A 27,905-nucleotide genomic window follows, 5' to 3' on the forward strand; every position below is an offset into this window, starting at 1 on the left:
TAAACAGATTGCTAATAAGTGAGCATCCTCTGTGAAAAATTCTGAAAGAAGCAGGACTGGGGTTTTTTTCCTTATATTAAAGTGGAATTACTTAATGGAAGATAAATTAAAAAATCATATACAGGTAATTTGGCTTGGCAGAAACATTTCTGTTCAGAAGTATCGCATGGGTGTTTAAGCAAGTTGCAATTTATGACTAGAAGCAAATTGCTACCAGAATGCTTACAAGTGAAAATGAATGTCTGTAGTTAAATTGCAGTCCCAGTACTCATATCTGTCTCCACATCATGATTATTTCACAATAATCCAAGTTCTACCAGCTTAAACGATCTGTACCCACATAGTAATACAATTCCTCGGTGCGAAATCACTGGCAAATTATGTTAATTATTTTACTTCTGTTGCAATCAGTCACTGTTTCAGCTCCCAGTAAATTACATCCATGTTCATGAAGTCACCACTGTCCTCAAACTCCTATGGCAATCTTCACAGGTGCACTCCTGCATTAATTTGTATCATTTTCAGGTAGGTTTGGGGGGTCTTTTTTATTCGATTGTTTTTTAATTTAAATTTTCTGAAGCTGATTTAACCTCTCTTTTTTTTTTTTTTTTAAGGGTATGCACCCTTTCAAAATTGCTTGGGAGATCTGCCCATTTTAACAAGAGAGACCAAAACATTCTACCTTTATAGTGGAACAGAAGAAAACCCAAGAAGAAAAAACAGGTGACTTCATTTACATGGACTTCTGCCTACAAACACTGAAATATCTCCATCATAAGGCTGATGAAGGAAAGACACATACTACAAAAGATGTCAGTGAAGATTCAAAAAAGATGGCTTGCTAAAAAATGCATCCTTGGGTGAGATTCATTTGTCACAATTTAGACATCAACAATATCAAAAACTGACTTAGCTACACAGTACTTTAGGAAGCACCATCTTTACTTTAGGGTGAATGAACTGCACCCTAAAGTGCATTAACTTTAAAAGTGATCTAGATTACTATCTCAGATTTAGATGTTTGCAATGTAAATTTCTACAGTTACTTGAGATTATTCTCACCCCATTGTCTCACATTGCACTGTAGCATATTTTAAATATTTTCCATCAAGAGAAAAAGATATATTTGTTACATTTAAGCAAAGAGTTTTACTTTCTAGCTCCTTATTCATGCTAAGAACCTTTTCCAGACCAACAGATGTGTAAAGCTTAAAAGCTGTAATAAAAAGGATGTCCATCACCAAATAGAAGACTTATTATTAAGAACATAATTATTATAATTAAGCAACCACTCAAAGGTTATCATATCAATGTATAACCATAGCTGTTTTCAAAAAGCATTGCTATTTCAAGTAATATTAACAGCTGAGATTTCTGACCCTACCTTATTGAATTCAGGAACTTTCTGCAAAGAAAGGTGTAAGAACACTTACTCTTAATCTGCTATCTAAGAAAGGTGGCTAGGTGGACCAAAGAGTAAGGGAATATCCTAACTCTTACTTCCAGAATGACATTAATGAGGTTTGAGACTGAGAGATTACAAGAACCCTTTGCTGAGAAGCTGATACATCTTTCCAGGTAACTATTGCTTTATAGACATGCTCCAGTGACAAAAGCCATTTGGACGAAGTATGGCAAGACAGGGATGACATAATGACTTTGAGTTCTGAGTTTCCCAGTTTCCTCATTAATTGGTAAAGATGACATAGATATTAAAACCACATTAGACAGGGTTATTGAAATATCACATCACCTTCACTTTTTACCTACGTTGAAACCCTTCGAATTGAAAGAACATGGAATAGCATGGGTCAGTCTGTGTAGCTATGCTATCAGAAATATTTTTCATAGAGACTATGAAAAGCATTTATATCAAGTGCAGAAATTTTGATACTGTTAGGATTTCTAATGGGAGAGTCACCATCTTGAATCTAAACACATGAAGGAAGACATTCAGCTTCCCTCTGTTGAAGATGGCTAAATCATTCTTTCTGTATGGCGTTAGGAGAATATCTTCTCACAAACTCTTTGCCTCTGAGACAGTTCTGTGGCTCCCAAATATACCAGAGACCATTTTTTGTCAAATCAACTGCAAGATTGTTTCAGAGGAACACCTGTAAGGGACATGTAAAGGAAGCCTGTAGAATGATAACCTGAAGAGACTTACATATTCTGGCAACAAACTCTAGCCCTCAGGATGCCTGCTGTGACCTGATGAGTAGTAAGGTGTTCCAAAAGCACTCCCAAGAGACAGCAAAAAAAAATGTCAAAAGTAATTCTAGTACCTAGAGAGGAAGGTTCCTACTCAGGAAACCTAACTTTATTTTACAACCATCTGCTTTAGTTGAGAATATGCGTGTGTAAAAGTGTTTTCTCTTTTCTGCCTCTTCACTGGTTGCATGTAAAGGTCTGTGCATTAATCTTAATCTCTCTCCAAAGAAAATGAAAATTAGGATGCAACTCAAGTGCAATTTGGAATCTGAAATCCCCGAGCACTGTCATTCTGTGACTGCAAATGAAAGGAGATTTAGAAACTCATATAAACCTGTTTTGAAGGAGCGCAGGACAGGGACTGACTGACTCAAAAGCTTGAACACAAAAAAACTATAAAGTGGCCCTGGTAAATATGTAGATTCATGATTCACTAACCTGGCAATAAAACTTTGGAAACAGGTGATCTCGCAGCATTTTTCTTTTTCTGTCTGAAAGTCAACTTTTAGTAATTGTTACTGAGGAATTTTTTTTTTTTTTTACTTTGGGGAAACATAAACCAAAAGTATCAGAGAGGAATAGGAAGAGTGCAAAACATCATTTAAACAGCCAAAACTGCATGGAACATGAAGTTGTTCTGAATTTTTATACATTTTGCAGAGGGCATACATGACAGAAATGTAGATCCTAAAGTGTTAAAAAGGAAAGACTGAAGACAAGATTTTACACACATGAAATGTTAATTTTGTAAGCTGACATCAATAGTGAGTAACTGCTCAGAAGGCACAGAATGCAGTTTTACAAGCCAGCTAAGCAGTCAGCCAAAGGCAAAGCAGCTGCAAGGGCTGTTTCCTGACCACTTTTTGCCACCCCAGCACTATGATGGCACAAGCACTTACGTGGCTGTGGGGTGAATCACATCTATCTAGTACATTACACAATAAGTGTGTGACTGCATAAAATCTTCTGCTAAAACAGCATGAGGTAAAGACAGTACCTTTTTTTTCCAGCTGCACTGTCAACTGAAAACACATCTAAGATGGTCCAAGTATCATATGGTACAAACTGCCCTTTCACGATTGCAGCATGTCATAAATGAACTGAAGAGCACATGCAGTTAAAGGGTATTAGGCCAAGGCAAAATATCTCTTGCCTTGAATAGATGCGATACAAATATCCACAATATAAACATATAGACAAAGATATAAACAATAATTTATATTGTTTTAATATGCTAAAATGTATTTTTAAAACCCAGGGAAAATGTAATTTTTAAAATTAAGTTTTTAATATTATTAAAATGTTAATTTGCCTATCAGGTCATAAAATATGAAGCCTGTATGAACACCAGGCAAGTATAGTATCTTATAGCAATTTTTTAAGTCTCTGACATTGTTATATTTATGAAATACCCATCTTTGAAACGGTAACATTCTCAGTGAGGTGGTCACTTAGAAATATTAAGTTAACACTGGTACAGTAGAGACAAGGTTATGGTGATGACTGAAATATTTCATCAAGGTGTTGTAGTATGTAACCAAATAGATGAATTAGCCTATTTTAACTCAATTATAACTTATTGTAACCAATTATGATGGTAGTCAAGTAATGTAGTGCATTACCGTGCACATTTCAAGAATGCATCCACACTAGTTTTTAATAGTTAACATTTGTACCTAAGGAATTTGTAAATTTAAAATATTAAAGGAAAACTTAATTCCCAATAAGAGATGCAGTAACACAGACCACACAGTCCCTGTGGACTCCATTGCAAGTATAACTGAACAACGTCACCCTATAATCTTCCCAAACGGTTCTCTATTCAATTGCATATATTCCTTCTTACTAAATACTATGGCCATACTATAGCTACCTTTATGTAAGCCTCACTAAAATAAAAGAAAATAAAATGCAGAGTATATTAAAAAGTATATAAAAAATCTGAACAATGTGAATTATTATGAATAGGAGACAAGTTATTATGAATAGAAATGGTTTGCTACAAAAATCATGGCAGGCACTCTAACTGGTACCAAACAACACAGCATAGATGGCCAAAAGAAGTTTAACTTTTGAGCAGTTACAGTTTTAAGCATACTATAAAAGGTAAAATAGAAAATAAAGAGCTGTTCTTTTCAGTTTGAGTTTTTAATCTTCTTTGTGGAGTCTTTTTCGTAGTTTGTCAACTCAAACTTCTTGGTTAGCTAGCCAACCCATCTTATTTTTTTTCCTTCTGCTGTCAGTTTGCTCATTCTTGTGTGACTGTGGACGCTTCCCCCAGCTCTAAACACAAAATTTATTGCAGCTCTGAAGTTACATTTTAAATTACCTTTTATTGTATTGTTGAATACTTCCTTTAGCATCTCTTCAGTGGCACAATGTAATTGGACAATATTATAGACCGAAATTGTAGAAGGAAAAACAGACAGTAACGCATTTCCCTCCTAGTCCTGGAAAGAATTTGGTATTCCCTACACTTGAAATTCTTAGACACGGCACTAGTAATTAACAGTATATGGTCTTATAACCACCGAAATTAATAGTAACAACCTAAGGAGTATCAGAGCGTACAAAATTTAGTTTTTGCTTAGAACAGGCTAGGCCAAAATAGACAAGGACTATTTTTCCTAGACAACACAAGTTCTTAAAATAGCCATGAATTATACTGTCTCTGCAGACAGCTACAAATACACTGAGTAAAAACATTAAAAAATAAAAAAATAACCCTCCAAAGATTTACCAAGTTTTTAAAAAACTCAATAGCATTTCTTGCCTCTAAAATAATTAAAGCCTCTAAAGATACAACATGCTTATTCAATACAAGAAAATCTCCTTTATACCTGTTTTGAACGCCGCAACTTTATACAACGGCGGAGCACTTTTAACGTAATTACCTTTTGTGCAGCAAGATGGAGTGCAGTTCTTCGGCTACGATCAGCTCTATTAACATCGGCTCCAGCCTTCAGCAATGCCTCTGCACAGTCCAGCCTGTCAGCCAATACACAGTACATAAGTGGAGTTCTTCCAAACTGGTCCTCTTTATCTTTCAGCTCAGAGTTTCCTTAAAAAAAAAAAAAAAACAGAACAAAAAACCACATGAAATAATTATGTCTATGAGTATCTTCGAGTAGTATTTTTTTTATTAAGAGGGTACTTTAAAAGTAGTACTTTCTTATTGTAAATGGAGTAATCAAAATAAAGGAGTATAAGATAAATCCAAAGTTACTACTTTTTACCCTGTTTTTACTGACATTTACAGGACATTTCAAAATATATTTACAGTAAAAAGTACATTCAGAAAACATTAGTTCCACAAATACACCTACCACCAGTAACAGTCTGCAGTATCATTATAAATAATATTTAAATAGTTAAACAGATCTTGGCTGCAAAGATTGCTTTAAAAAATATCAACAGCAAGTAAACCAAATAGTCCTTCTGAAACCTGTGAACACTGTAACTAAAACAAGCTTTGAAGCCTACTCACAGCAATGTTTATTTTAAAAGCATAAACATGTCAATATTACATCAATACCATTATTTATTTCATAGTGCCTTACAACATGGAAACTACTACAATCCTTATTGAGCTTTCTTGAATTGATAATTAGTAAGGCAACAATGAAGCTAAAGAAGAAGTCTGAGGTCCTAGAAAACAATCAAAACATTGTATTCCTATTCACGGTAAAAAAAAAACGACAAAAGAAACAAACAACTGTGCGTCCTCCACTACAAAGTTTTGTATTTCTATTATGTCATTACATAGAAACTAGCACCTATAAATTCATGGCTATCAACTATCCTACACATCCCAATTCTAAATATATCTCCCAGGCAGCAACGTCAACTACAATTATTCAAGAAACATTGAATTCTAACAGGTAAGTTAATTTTTCTTTTTAAATATTCCCTTGTTCACATGATTCTTAATGCTTCAACGGAACTCCAGCAGAGGCATGCTTCTCCTTTACAAACACAATCTTTATTCTCCCTGAGCATATTATACTTATCTACATAACCAGTAATTGTATTATTAATTACAATTGCTATTGATTCATCTAGCAGAAGAGTCAAGCACATTAAATGTGAATCAAGGGGAATATCAAGGAATAAAGTTTGTTCCCTACCAACCAAACCACTCACAAAAAACAACACTTTTAAGCAGGATATCGCCAGTTAGAGCTACCCTTTGCTCACACACTTCATTTCCAAGTTCCTTTAAAACTGTTGAGTGAATACAATATCGTTCTCATTATTCACTCTGTAACACCTTCTCTTGCTTTGAAGTTGTGATTTGCACTGAGAAAACTCTTTCTGCTCTGTGAAAACACAGTTTAGGAAGCTTTCCAAGTTCTTCTGTGAATGAAGATATAGAAAAAATATTTTTGTTCTTCACCCATGGCCTTGTCTTCTCTTACTGCCCCCTCACCTTGACAATCCACTAGTTTTATAATTAATTTTTATGCCTCTAGCAAATTATTCCTAAAAAAAAAGGTCTTTTACTGACCTACATCTACTTTCCTCAGGTTACGTTTTTTGAAGAACACGTTGCTTTTAATATCTAGCCTCACGCTGCTGTTTAGCCATGCTCATTTCCCTTTGACATTCCTACACTTTTTCTTTTGCTAAGTGCTTTTGCATTCACTTCACACTGTAAGCAAGGAGTTTAGACTAATCCTTAGATGCTTCATAGCAAGCATTTTCATTTTAATGCCCTTGGCCATTTTTAGAGTACACAACTATAGCAGGCTGCTGTTGTATACTCTGGTCGAGAGTTACAAAATCTTGCTTAGTAACACTGATTCAGGTCCCACACAGGAATCAAGAGCAACTCAAGAGTTGGTTTGGTTCTGGGTTGACCGAAATTTCTGTTGCCAGCCCATCGATTTCTAACAATTTAGTTTTACGATCCTATCCTCAATAGCCATTTACCCAAAACACATTAAAGTAACCTTCATTACTATCGTGGTTCCTGTTAATTCAGACTCTCTGATCTCTTTTAGCATGTCACGCACATCACCATCTGGTCAGATGGACAGTGATAAAATGTTAGTACTATAGTTTTTATTTAGACCTGTAAATGCTATCATTAAGAGGTTTTTTGGTGTTTAAGCCAAGACTGGCTTTCTACTTTGGTTTTTAAAAGTGTATCACCACTCCTCCACCTACCTGGCTTCCATGGATTTATCAGAATACAAAGTATACAGAAAAAATATTGTCCACATTGATGCCTTCCCTTCCACATATTTTACATTCTCACTGTATTATCAACAGCCTCATTTATAGCACGACATCATATTCTCCCATCTAATTCTTTTAGACTTCCATGTACATAGAAAAACATATACATTTGTTTTCTTTTTCTATGCAACTTCAACTGGTTTGAACAGGACACTGTATTTTCCTACTGTATTACTACATAAATGAAGATACAGAATACCTACGATTCCACCTTCTTTAGATAAGCCCCTGAGAACTGCACATACCCTTGTCAGCTTTTCCTCATTTTTACCTTTAGAAACTTCATAATGAGCATCACAGCAAAGTCTTGGATTTTTTTCAATGAATAAATGACCAAAGTATATTTTTATATGGAATAAATATCAAATAATAAATCAAATAATAGAAAATTACATTTGTAAATTTATACAGGTTATTTTTTTTCCTGTGGGACCTTGCATAAAAGCTGCATAAGAATCTGGTCTGAACATTGCTTAGAATTAGAAAAGATAAAATATTGGATATACCCTATTCATGACTCTTCACACTGAAACAAAAGATACCAAAAAAGCTTATTTATGTCTTGTTATATGTAACTACATTTTGATGTGAAAAAATAAATAGGTAATATAATTTTTACTAACATTACGTACATATATGATACTGTTAAAATTCTAACTTTTATCAACATTTTTTGAGACAAGCTTATGTGTTTTCTTTAAATATATTTTCATTAATGGAGCCTACAGTTCTTCACTTCTACTCAAAACTAAAAGTTGTTATATTTACTAAGTGCATTAGAAAGCAGCACGTCAAAAAAAAAGTCACTTCTTTAATGAATTACATGGCCATTAAGAAATAATTCAAGATGTAGCATAGGAGTTACATAGGGGAATCAATTTTTTTTTTTTTATTTTCCCTAACTTGTAAAAACATTTGCAAGAATTTCATTTCACAGTATTACAATTTCAGAGCAAACTGGATGCAGTTTCAAGAGAACTCTTCTGTCCACTATTAGAAAGAACTATTTTGAATGTTGCATATATACTTTGTCTATATTGGCTTGACAGCTGCACCCGAAGAGTGGCTGTCAATGGGTCCATGTCCAAGTGGAGGCCAGTGACAAGTGGAGTCCCTCAAGGATCAGTACTGGGACCGGTCTTGTTTAACGTCTTCGTCAGCAACATGGACAGTGGCATAGAGTGCACCCTCAGCAAGTTTGCTGACGACACCAAGCTGTGTGGGGCGGCTGACACGGTGGAGGGAAGGGATGCCATCCAGAGGGACCTTGACAGGCTGGAGAGGTGGGCCCATGCCAACCTCATGAAGTTCAACAAGACCAAGTGCAAGGTCCTCCATCTGGGTTGGGGCAATCCCAAGCACCGATATAGGCTGGGCAATGACTGGCTTGAGAGCAGCCCTGAAGGAAAGGACTTGGAGGTGCTGGTAGACCAGAGGCTCAACATGAGCCATCAGTGTGCACCTGCAGCCCAGAAAGCCAATCATATCCTGGGCCGCATCAGGAGAAGCGTGGCCAGCAGGTCGAGGGAGGTGATTCTCCCCCTCTACTCCACTCTCGTGAGACCCCACCTGGAGTACTGCGTCCAATTCTGGAGCCCCTACTACAAATGAGATATGGACATGCTGGAACGTGTCCAGAGAAGGGCCACGAGGATGATCAGAGGGCTGGAGCACCTCTCCTGTGAGGACAGACTGAGAGAGTTGGGGTTGTTCAGTCTGGAGAAAAGAAGGCTCCGGGCAGACCTTACAGTGGCCTTCCAGTATCTTAAGGGGGCCTACAAGAAAGCTGGTGAGGGACTTTTTAGGATGTCGGGTAATGGTAGGACCAGAGGGAATGGATTAAAACTAGAGATGGGACGATTCAGACTGGACGTTAGGAAGAAGTTCTTCACCATGAAGGTGGCGAGACACTGGAACAGGTTGCCCAGAGAGGTGGTGGAGGTCCCATCCCTGGAAGTTTTTAAGGACAGGCTGGATGGGGCTCTAAGCAACCTGATCTAGTGCGAGATGTCCCTGCCCATGGCAGGGGGGTTGGAACTAGATGATCTTTAAGGTCCCTTCCAACCCTAACAATTCTATGATTGTATATATGTTCACATATACATTGTGAAACTGTTGATGTCTTATGTCTCAATATTTTAGATAACAATAAATGCTCTTTCCATTTAATAGAGCACAGTACAGAAACATCAAAGCTGGTTATGAACAACTACACAGCCCCGTGCAGGAACATACAGGTCCAAAGCATAATTTAACATGGCACTGCTCCCAGTCAACAAGCCAGTCTGTTTAATGAGATAAGTACAGTCAGGTGCTCTTCCAGGATTAGTTCAGTCCAGTAATTTAGACATCACTAAAACATATTTCAGTGTTAACATAGCCTCAACAGTGTCTCAAAGCTGCTGAACATTATGGGACTTACACAATCACATATATTTTTAAAAAGAAATACATGAACATGCATGCCCATGGCTTGTGCTCATATAAGACTTGTTCTTAAATCAGTAGTGTGCAAAACTAGTTCCTCTCCCTCAAATTCCAAGTTCCCTTTCTGTTATATAATATTAGAGGATATACAGAATGTAGACTGAAAGAAATAAATGGGTAAGGTCAGGACAAGCAAAAATGGCCTGAAGTTCAAGTACACCCAGCTGAGTAGAGCAACAAACACCTAATTTCACGCACAGCACCCAAAGACTGATGCAGCTGATGACAGAGAGCTTCCATGACTGCATACAGTCTGCGTGAAAAATAAGCAAGACCTTCAAAACTTGAAGCCAGTGATTTGCCTCAAGATGTTGCACTGTTTTTTGCACTGACTATTTTCAGTTAAGAGTAGGTTTCTTTTCATTATTATTTCATTTGCGTATAAGACTCTGGGTAAGGCCCTTAGAATGGTTAAAGTTCTGTGGGAATTTCCCTGAAAGAGTGTCTCTGTGCTCAGGGTAAGAGACAGGACAAGGACTAGGAGCTACTACATCACTATCAGATGCTAAGGAGGACTAACCTGATGAAATGCACTAACCACAACACCTTGTGGACTTCACAGCTACAGTAAATTATTATCTTCTGCCATCAAGAAAGCACAGGTAGCCTTCTAAACATTCATATGCTGCTGTATCTAAAATGCGCAATGCCAAATTAAATTCTCTTTCATAGATCCGCCTAAGAAAGGAAGTTTGTTTGATCCTTCCCCTTTCAGGATCAACATCCTCACCTCACCCAGATTATGCATTTCATAAGCTTGTTGCCAATGGGTGTCCCAAACACCACGGAATGAAGTGGCCCAATTACGAAATTTAACTCTCATATTCATACCTCATCACTTCCTCACAGCCTGTGCAAACAGTCACATCAGACTCTAACATTTCTATACATTTTTCAAACCAGAAGAGGAGAAAAGGCAGGAGGAAGACATGAATTCTGCTTAATGATAAAAGGACAAGACATTCTCTTGTTACTTGCAAGAATCCTGCCTTTTGTAATACCTGATTTGAGTTTTATTCAACCTCCCATATTGCAGAACATGAGGAGCAGAGAATCAAACAAAAACATATTTGCAACCCAGAATTTATAGTTAACATTTATAATGAAACATCATATCAAAGTTTTAGAAGCACTTGTATGCAAACAATACATGATAAGGGTATTACAATAAGGAGTTGGACTGAACGGACACTTCAGTATAACTATTATACACATTATTGTGTTCTTATAAAAAATTAAAACAATCAGATACATCTTCCTGAAACTCTACATAAATACATTAAATGCAAAATGATCCTCCAAACACAAAATTCACTTTTGCTCCCTTTTTGCCTAGGATTAAAATTATACAGATGAGTTTTAACACTGAAGAACTGTTAATTAAAGACATGTTCAGTGTTGTATAAAACACAGAAAATAAAATACTCTGAGTATTCCCCAAAGCCTGAGATCATGCAATTCTAAAACGATGTGGTAAGGTACTAAGCAACTCATACAATGTAAATAATTAGCACACTTTGTTAGAGAATTGGTTATACAATAAAATCTTGGCATGAAAGCCCTCTTTCTCTATATAAATTTTCTCTTTACCTTTGATTCTGTCTTTTACGCCTCTTATTGATACAGGATGTCAAAAAGAACACAGTATTCAGAACACACTGTATTATTTCAAACACCTGTTCCTTTAAAACCACAGGCTACTGGGCAGCAGATTACATATGCGTCCATACTCATGAATTATATGCAAATACAATGTATATGTTTGTATATAGTCACACATGCTCCATCATGCTACAGATGGGAAAAGGAATAATCACCAAACAGGCTAGAGGGGCTGCTCTAAGAGACTGTTTAACCAGCCTCTATGCCCCTCCTATGTTAATAACTGAATAGGCAGAATTCAAAGAGGAAAGTAACAATGAATTTAGGGGTAAAAGGACCTCCCTAAAAGAACGAAAAATAAGACTTTAAGTTACTGCAGATACCACAAGCCACATAATCAAGATGCAAAGCTTGGCTGGGTTAGGAAAACATTGTTAAGCGATCCAGCACACGCTTACATAATGCTGAAGTACTGTCCTGAATCAGATGCTTCTGCTAAAAGCAGTCATGAAATTCCATGAATAACGCCAATTGCTCAATTTACTTCTGGCATCAAGTTATACTTTCAACAGTGCCTGGTAAACAGCTAAAAATATTACTCTGATGCATTCTTCTTCTCCTAGGCAATACTTTTTTTTTGGTCCTGTCCCGGCAAAAGTAAGGTCTGTGTCATATCCTGTCAAAACACGACAACGCAGAAAAGCCAAATTTTGCTATTATAGGAAAGGCTGCAAGGATTATGTAGTTTTCTCTCTCATATAAAAATAACACATAAAAAAATGTTGTTGTTGCTGGATTACCGCCATTAAAAGAATAGTGACTTCCATATCCAGTTCTAATGGCTATTTTGTGGTATATTTGACAAGGTGTACCACGAACACAAAAGAACTTGTTCCCTTCTGTTTTCAAAATACATCATTTGGCTGTGAGATTAGCAAAAACATACTGAAGTCAGCAAGAACTCTCTGTTGTCACTTCTGATTGCTAGCCAGGATTTGAAAGCTCAGACTTTTTTCCCCCTCCATATGCAAGCAGAGAACTTAAAAAAAAAACACACCCAGGTATTTAAAACTACTTTGTAGTTGCATCCCTCAGATTTCTAGAAGCATCTGCATATCAACTGCTCATATGTTGTTTATAAAATGTTCTACAAAAAGAGTGAACAGATAGCATTAAATACAATCAGTGTATGTTTGAGTCATTGTATGACAAAATAAAGGAGAAGTCCCAACAAAAAATATTTGTTCCAACCAGTGAAGTTTCTATGAAGTCAGATCCCTCAAACTTTTCCTCCTGTTTGAGTTAAATCACTTCTAATTGTCTTTTGAGATAATGAGATATACCTTGTAAAGAAGAATGATTTACTGCTTTCTATACAGCTTAGACAATAGATCTACATAGGTTATTATCTTGTCTTCAACACAAGTCAGCAGAAGATACATGAAGAAACTTGACTGTTGGTTTAATGTGATTACCATTAAATCCTTTACATTAAAACTGACAGTTAACAACATAAATACAGACTAAGTTTCTTATTATTTCACAGTCCTTCACCCTCACCAAGCTCCAGGAAGGGGATTTTCAAAAAAGGCTGAGCAAATAAAACTTCCGCAGTACCAGCTGGAATTGCATTTAATCAGAAACTCTGAAAATCAGTCGTCACCGATCACATGACAGCCTTCTAAATGTATGCAAGACTGGGTTTGGAACACAGAACATACAGTGCTTTTGAAAACTACTAACCTGGAATGCCATACAGTTCTTGAACAGATAGGGAAGGCGAAATCCTGGGCTTTTTAGTGGTTGGATTTTTTTTTTAACTTCAGCTTCAAGAGGACCAGACTTTCTCTTACATATAATTTGTCTTGAGAAACATTGTTAGTGAATTAGAATCAAAGTAACAAATAGAGCTGGCTACACCACTACACTTTGACAAGCCTTTATTAATATAATAAATGATCTGTAAAAACAAGTTTATGAAATTTCCCACAAAAGCAATGATTCCAAAAATAAGGACTTAGGGACAAACAGTACCTTTCCAGAATTTCAAATTCTTTGAACGGGGGTCCTGAATAACTCTTCTGGTCGTAACACACATCAATTTTCTATTTTACTTCCCACAGAAGTACCAATCAAAGGCAAGAGATAATAAAAAGCAAGAAAAATCAATCCCATTTTCAGGACTACATTTATTATAAAAATATATATAATCAAGAAATTAAAACATATCTCAAAGATCAGAGCAGTAAATCAAAACAAAAAAACTTCAGTTCTGAAGTAATCAAAATGAATCTACAATGAAAACATTTACCTGCTATTAGCTTTTGGAGGGTACTCTTATCTCCATTAACAGCAGCAGCATGCACTTCAGATGCTAACGAGGAACCACTGAAGAGGCTGTTTGCTGAAATATTCATACTCTTTCAAGGTATTACCATAGGTCAGATCTGCAGCACCAACATTTTTTGTAGGAATTCAATTCTAGAAAAAAAAAAAAAAACAAAAAAAAAATACAATGAACTTTATGAGTCATTGAAATTACTCAAACAATGCTAAAGAGAATAAACTGTTCTGTTAAAAACAGAAAAGAACAAACACATTTCTTATTTCATGGATTAAATCTACCTCTAGCCAAGATTCAAGCAGAAAAGGCCTATGTTAAGGAGATATATACACATATATATCATAGTTTTGTTGCCCTCAACAGAAATTTCAGTAAATAAGCTTTGCAAAAGTCTGCAAATAGGATAGTGTTTACAAATCCAACAGGATGTTCTTCAGAGTATTGACATGCATGCTTCAATTCAGTAACCAATAAAGTCTGTTATCAAGTATCAACTTGATATATTTCTCTAGTGCTGGATATCTGGTGGTATTTTACCGTGATGGTCTATGGACATATGCAGGACAAGGTTTATAAATTGAAGTAGCACCTTTTGTTTGACCAACTGGCATAACTGAAATAATCAGATCAGCTTTCTAGAGCATAAGCATTCTTCAAACCTTAACAGAAGTGTGTGTGCAAGAAAACCCAACTGAATTAGACCAGAACTCTGGATTTTTTTATATATATATATATATATATATATATATAAAAGATAATAACTGAAATGCCTGACAGACAGGATGCCATCCAGAGGGACCTGGACAAGCTTGAGAAGTGGGCCCATGTGAACCTCACGAGGTTCAACAAGGCCAAGTGCAGGGTCCTGCACCTGGGCTGGGGCAAACCCTGGTATCAATACAGGCTGAAGGATGAAGAGATTGAGACCAGCCCTGACAAGAAGGACTTGGGGGTACTGGTAGATGAAAAGCTGGTCATGACCTGGCAATGTGCACTCATAGCCCAGAAAGCCAACCGTACCCTGGGCTGCATCAAAAGAAGTGTGGCCAGCAGGTCAAGGGAGGTGACTGCGCCCCTCTGCTCTGCTCTGCTCTGGTGAGACCCCACCTGGAGTACCGCATCCAGCTCTGGAGCCCTCAGTACAGGAAAGACATGGACCTGTTGCAGCAGGTCCAGCAGAGGGCCACAAAAATGATCAGAGGGCTGGAGCACCTCTCCTGTGAGGACAGGCTGAGAGAGCTGGGGTTGTTCAGCCTGGAGAAGAGAAGGTGCCAAGGAGACCTTATTATAGACTTTCAGTACTCAAAGGGGGCTTATAAAAAAGACAGGGACAAACTTTTTAGCAGGGCCTGTTGCGATAGGACAAGGGGTAATGGCTTTAAACTAAAAGAGGGAAGATTCAGACTAAATATAAGGAGGAAGTTTTTTACGATGAGAGTAGTGAGACACTGGCACAGGTCGTCCAGAGGGGTGGTAGATGTCCCATCCCTGGAAACATTCAAGATTAAGCTGGATGGGGCTCTGAGCAACCTGATCTAGTTGAAGGTGTCCCTGGGGGGTCATACTAATTGACCTTTAAAGGTCCCTTCCAACCCAAACTATTCTATGACTCTATATATGAACATGATTTTATCCCCCTCTTCCAAATACTCTCCCAACATACAATTATTTCTAGTTCAGTCACTTCCTGAACTGGACTTGGTTTCTATGTATTTAGTGCTCTGCAAATTGTAGGTATTTTTTTCAATTAATTTCTCTACTATAAACATGTCCAGTCTCCTCTTAAGATTATGTAAACTTATAGCATCCACAACATCCACTGGCAAGGAGTTCCATGCCACAACCAAACACTGTATGGACAAATCGCTTGTTTTCACCTGTCTTGTCCTGCCTCTCGCCATCTGAGGGCCCTTAATCCTTGTCCTGGAAGGGACAGTAAATGAACAATTCTTATCCATCAGTAATTAGTCTACAGATTTCTAACATATCCTCCCCAATCATGTCTTCCTCTAGCTAAGAGAGTCATAGCTTGCTTAGCTGTTACACAGCCAGCAGCTATTCTGTGTGGATGACTGTTTTAACTGCCCTTTTTTGGACCTTTTCACAGTTCTGTTCTAATCCTTTTGAGATGGAAAGAAACACTAGTTATTCAATATGTGGGCAAAACATGGATTTATGCAATGGTATAACAGCATTCTCTTCTTTTTTCTCTATTTCTTTCCTAAATCATGTCTACCACACACAGTTGCCTTCCTAGCCTCTTCTGAAACAGAACTGCTACCTTTGCTGAACTACCACAGCCTTAAGATCTTGATAATGATCAGCTCAGGTCCACACACTATTTTGGAAATGAAGAAGGGCCTGCACACTTAAAAGCTTGTTGATTTTCTCCAAAAGCATCAACTACTTGAACTTCTACTTTCAATTCTTACCACTTCACATTTAGAATGGAAAACAAACTGAAGTGAGCAAACGATAATCGTACACACCAGAAAAAAAAATAAAGAAGGTATCACTGAGGCTGTCTATTGAATTCTAGGAATTTTTCACCTCATCTTTCGTTCCATGTTAATTTAAATACACTCCTTTTTTCATGTCCCACGTTTACAGCATAGTACACTTGGAAAACAGCAAGAGGAAGCTATTTTGCTTCAAGTGTTATTTTCAGCCACCTTGGTTTATTTGTTCTATAAATTTCATAAACTGCTACACAGCATCTGTTGTTATTTAGATAATTGCAGATAGATACATATCAACTTTGGGGGAAACTGTTATTAAAATACCAGAAAAACATTCACTTTATGTATTTCTGCAGCAGATACTAAGCATGAAATAATAAAGGTAAAGGCCTTTAACGGCAAACAAACAAAAAAATCAAATACAACTTAATACTGTAATATACTTGTAGACTCTTCTTCACAAGCTCCAAACTTCATTTGGAGAGCTGGTAAGAAAATTAATACAGGAAGCTTCATGGCAATTCAAATCAGTTACTGAAAGAGCATCTGCATAATCATGGTGTCAGTTAATACCACATCTCTGGAATAAGCACAAATACAAAACCAGGTGGTTGTGCAAACCTACTCAACAACACATCAATACACTGCATCCACTCTATATGAAAACACAGAGGTACAACTTGGACATTGTCTAAAGTATACCAAGCGATAACTGCAGACAAAGCTTTTAACACACTAGTGTCTAAATTGATGCTTCTCCATGTTATCCTCAGAGAGCTGAGTGCATGCTATGCTGCTTCTTTCAACAGCTAACAGTATCACCGAACTCTCCTTTCCTGAAGTCTGTTCGGTTGAGTTTTCATGAGCCATGAAAGCGGGTTCATCATATCCTAAGAAATGTAACACCTTACCTTCCAACCTTTCTACCCAACAAAAACTAGTAGCGTTGTGACTAGAAAGGCACAAGATGCTAATTTCCCTCAGTACACATACTATAATTCCTCTTCCTTGCTTGTGTTCATGGATCTCCCTCTGCCATCTGTCAGTCACCTTAGAACCAGGAGCAAGTATGGTATTGCTTAACTTTATCAGTCCTTAGAGGATGTACGTTATAGAAATATGCAATGGCTCACTACACTTTATTAAAGCAAGCAATTTCCCCAAACTCAACTTTTGTTTCAGGGACTCCTATAAAATTACTTCAGAAATCACCTTAGTCACTCACCCAACAACCAACTTGCCAACACCAAGCATGTGTGGCATTTGTACCTGTCTGAAGCGAGCAGTTTTTACAGCGCAACAGTTACTTGCTTCTACACCAGCACTGGTGCGCTCTGCTGAGAAAGCTGGTGCAGAAGTGTGAGGATGAGCTCCTTACACAACTTTATGAAAGTATTATTTCTCATGAAGAATTCTGGAGACATTTCTGGTCATCTGAATCCTATGGAACAACATAATCCTATCCTACCACTCTCCTCTTCTTCCATGAACCTCAGAATAACATGATAATGATGATGTTGGAAGTCATGAATGCTTCCATTCTTATTGAGTTTGGTGAACCTCTCTACATTTCAGAAAAGTCATCAAACATTTTTTGACACGCTTGTTTTACCACGTAAGTAGCTGATCTTTCCCATAATCAGAACTGTGTCATTGATGGATTCATGGCTTTGTGGACTTCTAAGGAGCAGAGAACAGAAAGAAGTTCAAAGAGTATAATGTGACAGGAGGTTAACAACATTTCCACTTTTAGAGCCATGTAAGGCAGGCTAACAGTGCCGTAACACACCACAACTACAGAAAAGCTCAACTTGACTTTGTGCTTAAGAAAGTGCAGATGCATACATGACAACACAAGGTAGACAGAGCTTATGTAAGCCCAAATAAGCCCAAACAGACTTTAAGACATAAAGCACAACTGTTTTAATTTTAAGGTACAGCCCTTCAAACATTCCCAATGCTAGCTATAATCGTTGTTTCCTTTTAAGGAGGATAAAGAACATACACATCTTTCAAAATACTTGCATTATTCTCTGTTTCGTAAGTAACCTCTCCTCCTCCAACAAAACTGCTTTTTTGACTTTTTAGGACACAAAATTGACATGTTTCATTGAAAGCTAAACTTTTCCTCCCAACCTAGCATTATGATTTATGCTTTCTGCTATCTTCTCTACATTACATTGGATAAAAGCAGATGGGGCATTTCTGACTGAAGCAAATCTGAAGAAACCAAAAGGGACAACATGAAACTAAGCATCAGTTACAAGTCATTGCAGTGCCTCCCCCTACTTAACCATTACTTATTTTCTCCTCAGTTATTTCTACAGCTATATAAATTTACCTGCTATATGAAGGAAACTGCAATACTCAACTGCAATCTGGACAAGAGGAAAGAGAAGGGGAAAAAAAAAAAAGGCTGCAGAGATGGATCATGTGCTACAGAGTTTAACACGCACTTGGCATACAAGACTACAGCTTGTCTTTAACCTGCTTCCACTTTTTCCTCAAAAGCTTCCTCTGGATACAGAGGATACATCAGGACTCTCTACACTATTAGGCAGACCTATATGCACCATCGGAATTTTACAGTTGCGGGAATTTAAAGGTACTAGTTTTATTCCCCAAAGTTATCACTGACATATTTTCCTCCATTTTCTTTACATTTTACCCTTCCACAAACAAATAAACTCTAATACAAAACATCCAGGGGCAGCAGTGTAAAATTCAGCGAATACTGGAGAACTTAGTAAAGCACCAGAAGCATCCCAATTACATCAACAATTCTATAAAACTGACTACATACAGCAGAAAATTAATAATGAAAGATGTTAATAATTTCCAAATGAAAACGAGCCACATCTGCACAAAATGTCAGTCATCATGCAGGTGAGAGAAGCAACCAATTATCTCTAAAGCAATTCTCAGTACAGTATCTTAACTCCATTGAAAGAGCTAATTCTGCATCAGAGAAATTCTGAAATATTAAGAGGAACTATAAAAGGAATATATTAACTTTTCTCGGATATGTCTCTCATGTACATGACAAACAGATGAACTGATATTAGGAAGACTTGTTTGATAAAGATCTTCATTGTCCTGGTTTGATCTTTAACAAAAAAGTTCTCCAAATACCAGTTCATCAAATCAGGCATTTATTTGTAAGGGATGAAAAACAACAATAAAAATCAAGAAATAACTACAAGATTCTGCTTACAAAAAGTTACATAATTAACATTATCTGTAATAGGCGTTGTATTACTGGAATCAAGTAAACAATTCACTTTTTCCTCTTTAAGCTAACGTGTAGAAAAACAATCAGCCTTGTCGAGTCACCTGAAATGAAGGGACAGTCATACGGACACCAAGAGCTCTTCAAGGCACGTGAAATTTCACACCAAACTCTGGTAAGTCTACTTTGCCTTACACAGATAATCAGCATTGCATCATTTTTCTATTCAGCAAAACACAAGGCTGTTAAAATTTAAACAAGATCACTCTAACAAATTTTACTGATAGAGTTTCCAAGTGAAGAATGAGCTGCTATAAAAAAATATTGAAGTATTTTTTAAAATGTGAATGAATTCAGAAGATAAGGTATTGATTCTGTAGATTAAGGAGCATAGGTTCTTAAAGAAGGCATAGCAGAACTGATAAAAACTAAGTTCCAGTTTCAGACTACACAAAAAGACATGATTTGTATATATATATATATTGGTGTTTACAGCTCATGAAACTGACAGGCCAAATGATTTTTGCAGGGTCACACATCAAGTCTGAGCCTGACAGGCTTTCTTTGAAGCCAAATTGGGCTTGACTTGCAAAAAGCTGATGTAAAGCATTTTCTTTCAAATGGCATTATGCCCCGTTTCACTCCACAGACTTGTGTACATACTGGAAACGTGAAGAACACAAAGTGCAGTTTTCCATGATCGTTTCGAGACAACTCTGCAAGGTCTCAAAGCAGACCGCAAGGTCCAAAGTTTTACTGGTAGAGGATGAAGCACTGAATTTTAGGTGTTCTCCTTTCCCGGCAGAACTCAGGAAGTGGCAAAAAAGCACCAATCTGTCGAAGCGTCAAGGAATAAAAACGGATGATGACGTTCCACTTCAACCCTACCACCAAGATGAAATCTCCCCACCCTCCCAGGCAGGGCTGCCCTTCCCCCGCGCTGCGAGCGGAAAAGTTGCTTCCCCAACTCCGAGGAAAACGCGGAGCGCGCCTGGGACACCCCTCACCTTCCCGCCACCCGACGCCGTTTCCCTGCTTCCCGGCGGCTGACGGGCCCAGACGGGACCCAGACACCCCAAACCAAAGGAAGACAACTTGCCCGGGCTGCCCAACCTGCCGGGCCCCCGCGGAGCCGACCCGACCCTCGCCTCAGCTGAGGGCTGACAGGGACCCCCACGGACACACACAGCCGGGAGCGAGGGGCCGCGGGCCCCACAACGAGCTCCAGCGTTCGATCGAGGGCTGCGGTGCCACGGGACAGGTGGAAAGGGTTAACCCTGCCTCGGCCGGGCGGTGGTGGCAGCCGCCTCCCTCCCTTCCCTTTCCTTCCCCTCCCCGGCGCGGCGGCTGCACCCCGTAACTCACCTCCACCCCGCCCGCCTCCTCCCCTCACGGGCCGGGCGGGGCCGGCGGCCAGGGCGCGGGCAGCCGCGGTGCGTGCTGGGATGGCCCCAGCGGCGGGAACTACGCTTCCCGGCGTGCCCCGCGCGGCGTGGGAACCCGGAAGTTGGGGCGGCAGAGGCGGGGAGCGTGGGGCCCCGCGGTGGAACTTGCCCGGGTGTTTCCTGGCGACGGGGGGAAGTGAGGAGCCGCCGCGGAGAGTGGGAGCCGCCCGCCTTCTTCCCCCTCCCGGGCGCCCGATCTACCATGAGACCCGCCATCTTCCCGCTCCTGCCTGACGCTGGCTGCCTCCTGCTCCTCCTGGTGAGCGACCGGCTCCCTACGGCCCTTCCCTTCCCCGCCGCTCCTCCGGCCCGGCTCGCTCCGCCGCGGCGGGAGCACCGGCCTGAGCTGGCCGGCGGGCCTTGGGGCTTCTTCCCTCCTAGCTGCTAGCCTCCTCCCGCCCGCCCCGCGTCGGAGGGCTGGGTGCCCTGCCCCGGCCCCGCCGCCCCTCGTCCCACCGGGGGCCGCTCCGCCGGCACCTGCTCGGCGGGGGAGGGAGGCGAGCGGCGGCAGCGGGAACGGTCCCCGGTTGGCGGAGCCCGGTGTTGTGGCCGAGGCTGATAGGCTGCGGACCCGGAACGGGCCGGCGGCGGGGCGGGGCCGGGCCTGGGTTCGGCGCTCGGGAGCCGCCGCGGGCCCGGGGCATCGGCCTGGAGGGCGGTGGGGCCCGGCCCCGGCTCCTCGGCGGAGAAGGCCCGTGTCGTGCCTCTCCTCTTCGGTTCCCGAAGAGGGAAAGCGGGGGGAGGGAGCGGGCCCTGGGCCCCCTCGGGAGGGGCTGCCGGGAGTCAACGGCCTCAATGGTGCCTCTCCGGTGTCCCGCTTGTCGCCCGCGTTTCGGTGCTGCCGCCCTCCAACGGGTGGGAGCGGGTTCCCCGGCCCCGGCGAGGACGGGGCTGCTTGTGCCCACTTTCTGTGAGCTCGCCGGTGGCCAGGTGACCCGGTCCCAGCTCCCTGGCCGAAGCCAGGAAAAGTTCCCAAGCTGCCTCGCACCGTCGCCACATTTATCTTTAGTTGTCAGACTACAGCATTATTATATATTTTTTTTTTTTTGGCTGGCATTGCATGCATGACTTGAACCACCTTCAGCCTTTGCACACACAGAAACTCAATCACTGATGCGTGTGCTTTGTGGAGATAAGCTGTCTGTGTCATATATATATTTTTTTTTTTTTTTTAACAGGTTGATGTAGTGATTCTTACTTTTTCAGAATTGTATTAGGGCAGATTCTGGGCCTTTTGAAGCATAAGTGACTTGCAGACCTAAAGGGGACTTGTGTGAATAAGTTTAATACAATTTGGTTTTAAGATACTAATGTGTTTAATCTATCTGTTTTAAACATTTGGAAAAGTAAAATTGGCCAGAAAATGAAGGAATAATTGGAGGTAATGGTAGACAGCTTTGGGGATCCAAAGGGAAGTATGTAATAATATAGCTATTAATGAAAGAATTAATTAATAGAAATGTGAGGACAAATACTTATTGAACAGAAGAAGCACTTGCTATTCCTTTGAAATGTGCACTTCTACCTGGATAAGCTCTGGTTAAAATATAAACTTACTGCACAGTTAGTAAATATATGTGATTGGTAGGGTCTGAAAAAATATATTTGAAATGTTTATATATAGATGACTATTTACAGTGTGTTAGCTCGGTATATGACAGACTAAAGTAAAGAACCTAGTATTTTCCAGTCATATCTGTGTGTTAAAACAACAAGAATGTTGCCTATGTGCTAGGTTGGCTTTTACCATTGTTTTAAGTACAAACTCCAATGAACAAAAACAAGGAGTGTGTACTGTTTTAAAATGTCGTTTAAATGAGCAAATACAAGTTTGAACAAGTGGCCATGAGTTAATGAAAGCATTTTTCTTTCTTCATGGTACAGTTGATCAATGCAAATTTAATATGCATCCGTTAGAGCTATGTGTGCCAACTGCAAAATAGGAAATGGCTAAGATATGAAATTTCCCCGTGTTCTAGTTGCTGTTTCTTTGTGTATGGGTCACTTAAACCAATTTATCATGTGATTAAAAGGACCCATATGCATAAAAGCTCAAGAAGAATACAGGCCAGAGTTGTTTTTTAAAAAAATAAAACATATAATGTTATCTGTGTAATTCTTCATCATCATGTCAGACATGGCGCTGTGTTGAGGTGCCTAGTTACATACTTGGATCAAACCAATGAATCATTCCATTCAGTAGATTTGTTAAGAGTTTTGGAAAAGTTGTCCTTAGCAGACTGGGAGTGGGAGGGCTCTGTTTTCTTTAAAATAGCTGAAAAACTCTTGTACAAAGTACGGTGTCTGTTTTATCATGGGGTTCAGAGAAACTGGTAGGGTGTACCAGATTGGCTTTAAAGTTCTGGTAACTTTGTTTTCCTTCATACCAACAGCCATGAATACTTAAGACCAACAACATAACTGATCTTGGTAGGTAAGGTTTGGGAGAACATTCTGCTCTGCATCCAAAAGGTATGCCATCTAGCAGAGCCTCTTTGAGCATGGCAGTTGGCATATTTTATGGATAAGTGAGCTTATTAGTGTTACATCAGTGATTCCCGGAACAGAATACAATGTTATGTAGCTGTGAAAACAGCTTACTAAGCTGGTCTTGCTTAGTAATAGCAATGAAGTTAAAAGAAATTACTTACATCTCCAGACTTTTGGATAAGCACATGCCGTGTACAGCTGATTGCAAGACTGAAATAAGAAATGCATAGTAATGTCGTGTGGCCCCTTGTACTTGTAGATTAAGATGTTTCTGCCGTGTTGGTATATGGCTTAATACTGTGTAGGACAGATTTTTAAGATGAATCCAAGACAGTGGAATAAATGCTGACGGGACAGTGGCTCATCACGTTCTCCTCTAAGGCAAGGTGTGGTTCTTTGGCTTTACTCTAACCGATCATTCTGTATGTTTGCCTCTACTTGCAGATGTGTATGCATTGCCTATAAAGAAAATTCTAGAACAAGACACTATTGCATATGCCTCTTCTGCATGTGTAAGACGTTTGTCATATTGCTCAGTACATGACCAGGAGGCTCATGCACAGTGTTCCTGAGGAACAGATGTGACTAGAGGAAACCACCAACTGATAGTGAGGGAAATGAAGGGGGAAGTACTCTGTGGTTTCTTTTTTTCTTCTTTCTTTTTTTTTTCCCTCCCTTTCTCTCAAACAACTGTAGAAGGATTTCCCAATTCTTGCACTTCAATCTGTGGAGGTTTATTAAGTTTCAAAACACCACTACTACACGTTTTATTTGTAGCTTGTTTGGAAGGGTGTCATGGACAAGCTGAGAACAGCTGCTTCTTAATATATTGAACAACACCTTTGGAAGAGCCTATTCGTCCTCACATACTCTGAGAATGTGAAATGTTGGAGTGTTTTCTGAGTCTTAAAGCTTACCTAGTTTTTTAATAAGTAGTATCTTCTGTTTGCTTGGGGTTATTACGGAAGCCTGGTGTATGTTCCATTTATGAGTCAGTAGCCCCACTATCTATGTGTGCTCTTCCCTATAAGTTGACGCAGTTTATCATTAACAGATAATATTTAGTGTTACAGTTGGTCTTACACTTTAATTTTTTATATTTTTAGTGACACTTTCAAAATACTATGCATATAACAATGCAACTGCAGCTGTTAGGAGCAGTAACTTAGAAGAGGCACTAGTCAATGAATTTTTGAATTCCCTATTAAACTTCTAATTGGAAAACATACTGTAGGGTAATGTTTCTGTTTCTTGTTTGACTGCCACTGCCTTTCATGTCTTGTTAATAAGACATCAAGTACCCAAATAGTAAAAGGAAATAAAATTATGTCTTTTAACTTAATGTTAAATGCTGTAGTAAGTTGCCCAAAGAGAAGTTGAACTCTTTGTACATCTTATGTATAAAGCATATTTCTGTGCATTTGCTTCTCTCTGCGTATGTATTAACAAACAAATTTTATAGTTGGAAATCATGCTCAAAAGGTAACATTCTGAATTTGAGGATTAGTCAAAGATTGTAGTTACAGGCAAATTTTAGGCCACTGAGCCTTATACAATGAAAGAGACTCCCAGCAAGAGTAGCATGGGGGTTCTGAGTTGTCCATCATCTGTCATGCCCTCTAAAGAGTGAAATACTAGTGAACTGAGGACCTTTCTCTAGGCTGGGGGACAGGGAGGAGTAGGGAAAGCTTAGACTCTTGTTATGAAGAATTGCATTCTTGCTATGCCGTATGATGGCCACGTTTCCTGCTTGGAGTGCTCAGGCGGGAAGAGAGGAGAAGCTGAATTGATTCTTCAAACAGAAGACACAGACAATGCTGGAAAATGTATAAATCCGTTATTGACAGTAGGACGTCAGAGATCCTGTTGCTGGCATCTGAAGAACTCTGTGGTGATACACTCCTTCATTTTCACTTGATATCCTTACTGTTCTCTTCCATAATCTGCTTTGGGTTTGGTTTTGTTTTGGTTTTTTTGTTTTGCAGGACAGCTTTCTTAAAGAGACTGGTCCTCATACTGCTTTCTTGGAAAAGCAGAATTACCACCAATTATTCTTATACATGTGCAGAGGTTATCCCCTGTGTTTTAATCAAACCTATTTATTTTGAAAGACTTAATCCTTAAGTCTGCTATTCAGGCGGACCAGTTGTTCGCCTTGCAGGCTCTTTTGTAAGCCTCACTTTCCATATACTTTATTTGCTTGAAGGGAGTTTTCTCGTGTGAAGAGCAAGTATACAAATATGCTGTAAATTTTACACCAGAGCTTCTTCAAAAGGTCTTCCAGAGAGTCTAGAGATATTTTCAAGTAATGTGCACTTCAAGAATGGAGTAGTTTTGGATGCATTAGCAATAGGTTCCCTACCCCCCCACCTTGTTTGAGAGTGAGTTCTTAGTGATTTAGAGGAGGCACATAGGAACATTGGGAATGTAAGCAGGAGCAATATATGGTATTGATGTCAGAGCCTAAGGAACGTTTTCTTCTAAAACTCTAAATTGGAGAGAGCTCCCCTGAGAACTAGAGGAAGGCAGGTGCATTTTAGAAACAAAGTGAGATCAGATTTCCTTCTGAGAGTTCTGCCTTTGCACCTCTTTCCTCCCCAGTATGTCGTTGTTCATCAGAAGCATGCCAACCATTGGTGGAAACATATGTAATTTTCTTTTTCAAAATTGTTAGTAAAGCCAACTGCTCATATAACCTGATTTAATAAAAACGTTTATAACTGAGATTTTTTTTAAAGTTTGTTTAACTTTATTTTTTTAAATTTACCATCTCTAGGGTATTTCATTTTACATTGTTAAAGGTTATTCTGTAAAGCCATTGCTATACTCAGCACAAACTCAGAATATTTTTTTTTTGATGCCAGCTGAGGATGCTGTATTTCACCATACCAGTTGTAGGATCCTGTCCATATTAAATTATGCTTTGGTGATTACAAAAAGTGACCAGATATATTGCAAGAGTGTTCCATATTTTTTTTCCTTTTTTCATGTATGCTACTACTAAGAAACTGACTACTCTCATAATACACCCTTTGAGAGCCATTCATGCCATTAAAATGTGTGCAAAGTTCCAGTACTGTGTCCTCCAGTTAAGCACATGTTACTTGCAGCCTCTTCTAGGAATTAACCAAACCTGGAAACTCCTTCACATGCATGCACACACACCTTTAACCTGGTAGCGATCCACAAGATCTGCTCTTTGTCTAGCTGATAGAACACAAATGTTATCTTGTTGGCTGCACTGGCACTAAGCAAAATGCAGTGCAGTGGTCTGTATCTTAAAAAGCACTGAAAGCACTGGGGACAGTAAATGTTTTGGGGTTTCTTCCCTTGTTCGTGATCTATGTTAGTTTGACTTTAGCAAGAAAGCTTGCTAAAGGGTACTCACAATACAGGAGTATTGTGAGTCTCACTGCATGCACCTGATAGGGTCAAGTTGTAGAGTTTTAGGGTTTGATTGCCACTGGAAGTTATATCATTTAAATTGGAAGGGACCTCTAAGGGTCATCTGGTCTTACTCCCTGCTCAGTGCAAGACTAACTTTGATGGGGTTGCTAAGGGTTTTACCCAGTTGAGATTTGAGTATCTCCAAGGATAGAGGTTCTACAACTTCTTTGGGCACTCGTTTTAGTGTTTGATCAAATCTTTGTTGAAAGTTTTATCTGAAAAAAATCTATTTGGAGCTGCAGCTTGTGTCCGTTGCCTTTTGTCTGATCACTGTGCATCATTGGGAAGAATCTGACTCTGCCTTCTCTATAACCTCCAACTAGGTCATTAGTAACAGTGGTAATGGCTTCCTCTTCTTGTAGTTGGACAAATGCAGTTGTCTCAGCCCTTCCTTGTATACCCTATTCTCCAGCTGCTGTTCATCTTGGTAGCCATCCACTGGACTTCACTCACGTTATGTTAATGCCTGTCTCATACAGGCAATCCCAAAGCTGGACAGAATCCTTCAGATGTGGTCCCACAAGTGCCAAATGAAAGAGAAGAATCACTTCCCTTGGCCTGCTGGCTATACTTTTGCTAATGCAGCCCAGTGTGCAGTTGCCTTTGCTGTAAGGGGCACACAGCTGACTCCTGTTCAGCTTGTCCCCGAGACCTTTTCTGCAAAGCTGTTTTCTAAGTGGTTGGCTCCCAGCCTGTACAGGGTTATTCCACCTGAGATGCAGGACTTTGCCTTTGTTGAACTTCGTGAGGTTTCTGTCAGGCCATTTCTCCAGCCAACTGAGAGAATAGCAGGTCTCCCCTCTAGCATGTAAGCCACTTCCCCCAGTTCACTATCCTCAGGAAGTTTGCTGAGGGAGCATTCTGTTCCATCGTTCTGGTCATTAGTAAAGACAACCCTTCTAACACCTAGTATTGATCTGGAGGAACTCCGTCAGAGACCAGTTGGACGT

The 27,905-nt window shown here is 39.5% G+C and overlaps 2 protein-coding genes across 7 annotated transcripts in view; one reads left to right on the forward strand and one right to left on the reverse strand.

Moving 5' to 3' along the window:
* INVS (inversin) overlaps positions 1 to 21,032 on the reverse strand; it is a 101,348-nt gene extending 80,316 nt beyond the window's left edge. The window contains exons 1-4 of one of the 6 annotated variants that reach the window (XM_074576458.1): positions 20,939 to 20,988; positions 20,237 to 20,407; positions 13,853 to 14,022; positions 5,106 to 5,272 (exon numbers count right to left, since the gene is read on the reverse strand). In XM_074576458.1, the coding sequence (XP_074432559.1) occupies positions 5,106 to 5,272; positions 13,853 to 13,958 (273 nt within the window). In that variant the 5' untranslated portion in view covers positions 13,959 to 14,022; positions 20,237 to 20,407; positions 20,939 to 20,988. Of the gene's footprint in view, positions 1 to 5,105; positions 5,292 to 11,999; positions 12,079 to 13,852; positions 14,023 to 19,677; positions 19,727 to 20,236; positions 20,408 to 20,938 lie in introns of those variants that run through there. The other 5 variants (XM_074576459.1, XM_074576461.1, XM_074576460.1 and 2 more) reach the window with 5 other exon arrangements.
* Positions 21,033 to 21,069: 37 nt separating this feature from the next.
* Positions 21,070 to 27,905, forward strand: part of ERP44 (endoplasmic reticulum protein 44) — a 49,446-nt gene continuing 42,610 nt past the window's right edge. Inside the window, exon 1 of the mRNA XM_074576476.1 lies at positions 21,070 to 21,277. Within this exon, the coding sequence (XP_074432577.1) occupies positions 21,221 to 21,277 (57 nt within the window). The 5' untranslated portion in view covers positions 21,070 to 21,220. The remainder of the gene's footprint in view (positions 21,278 to 27,905) is intronic.

The sequence above is a fragment of the Larus michahellis genome, chromosome 2 (assembly GCF_964199755.1).
Source record: "Larus michahellis chromosome 2, bLarMic1.1, whole genome shotgun sequence".
NCBI lineage: Eukaryota > Metazoa > Chordata > Aves > Charadriiformes > Laridae > Larus > Larus michahellis.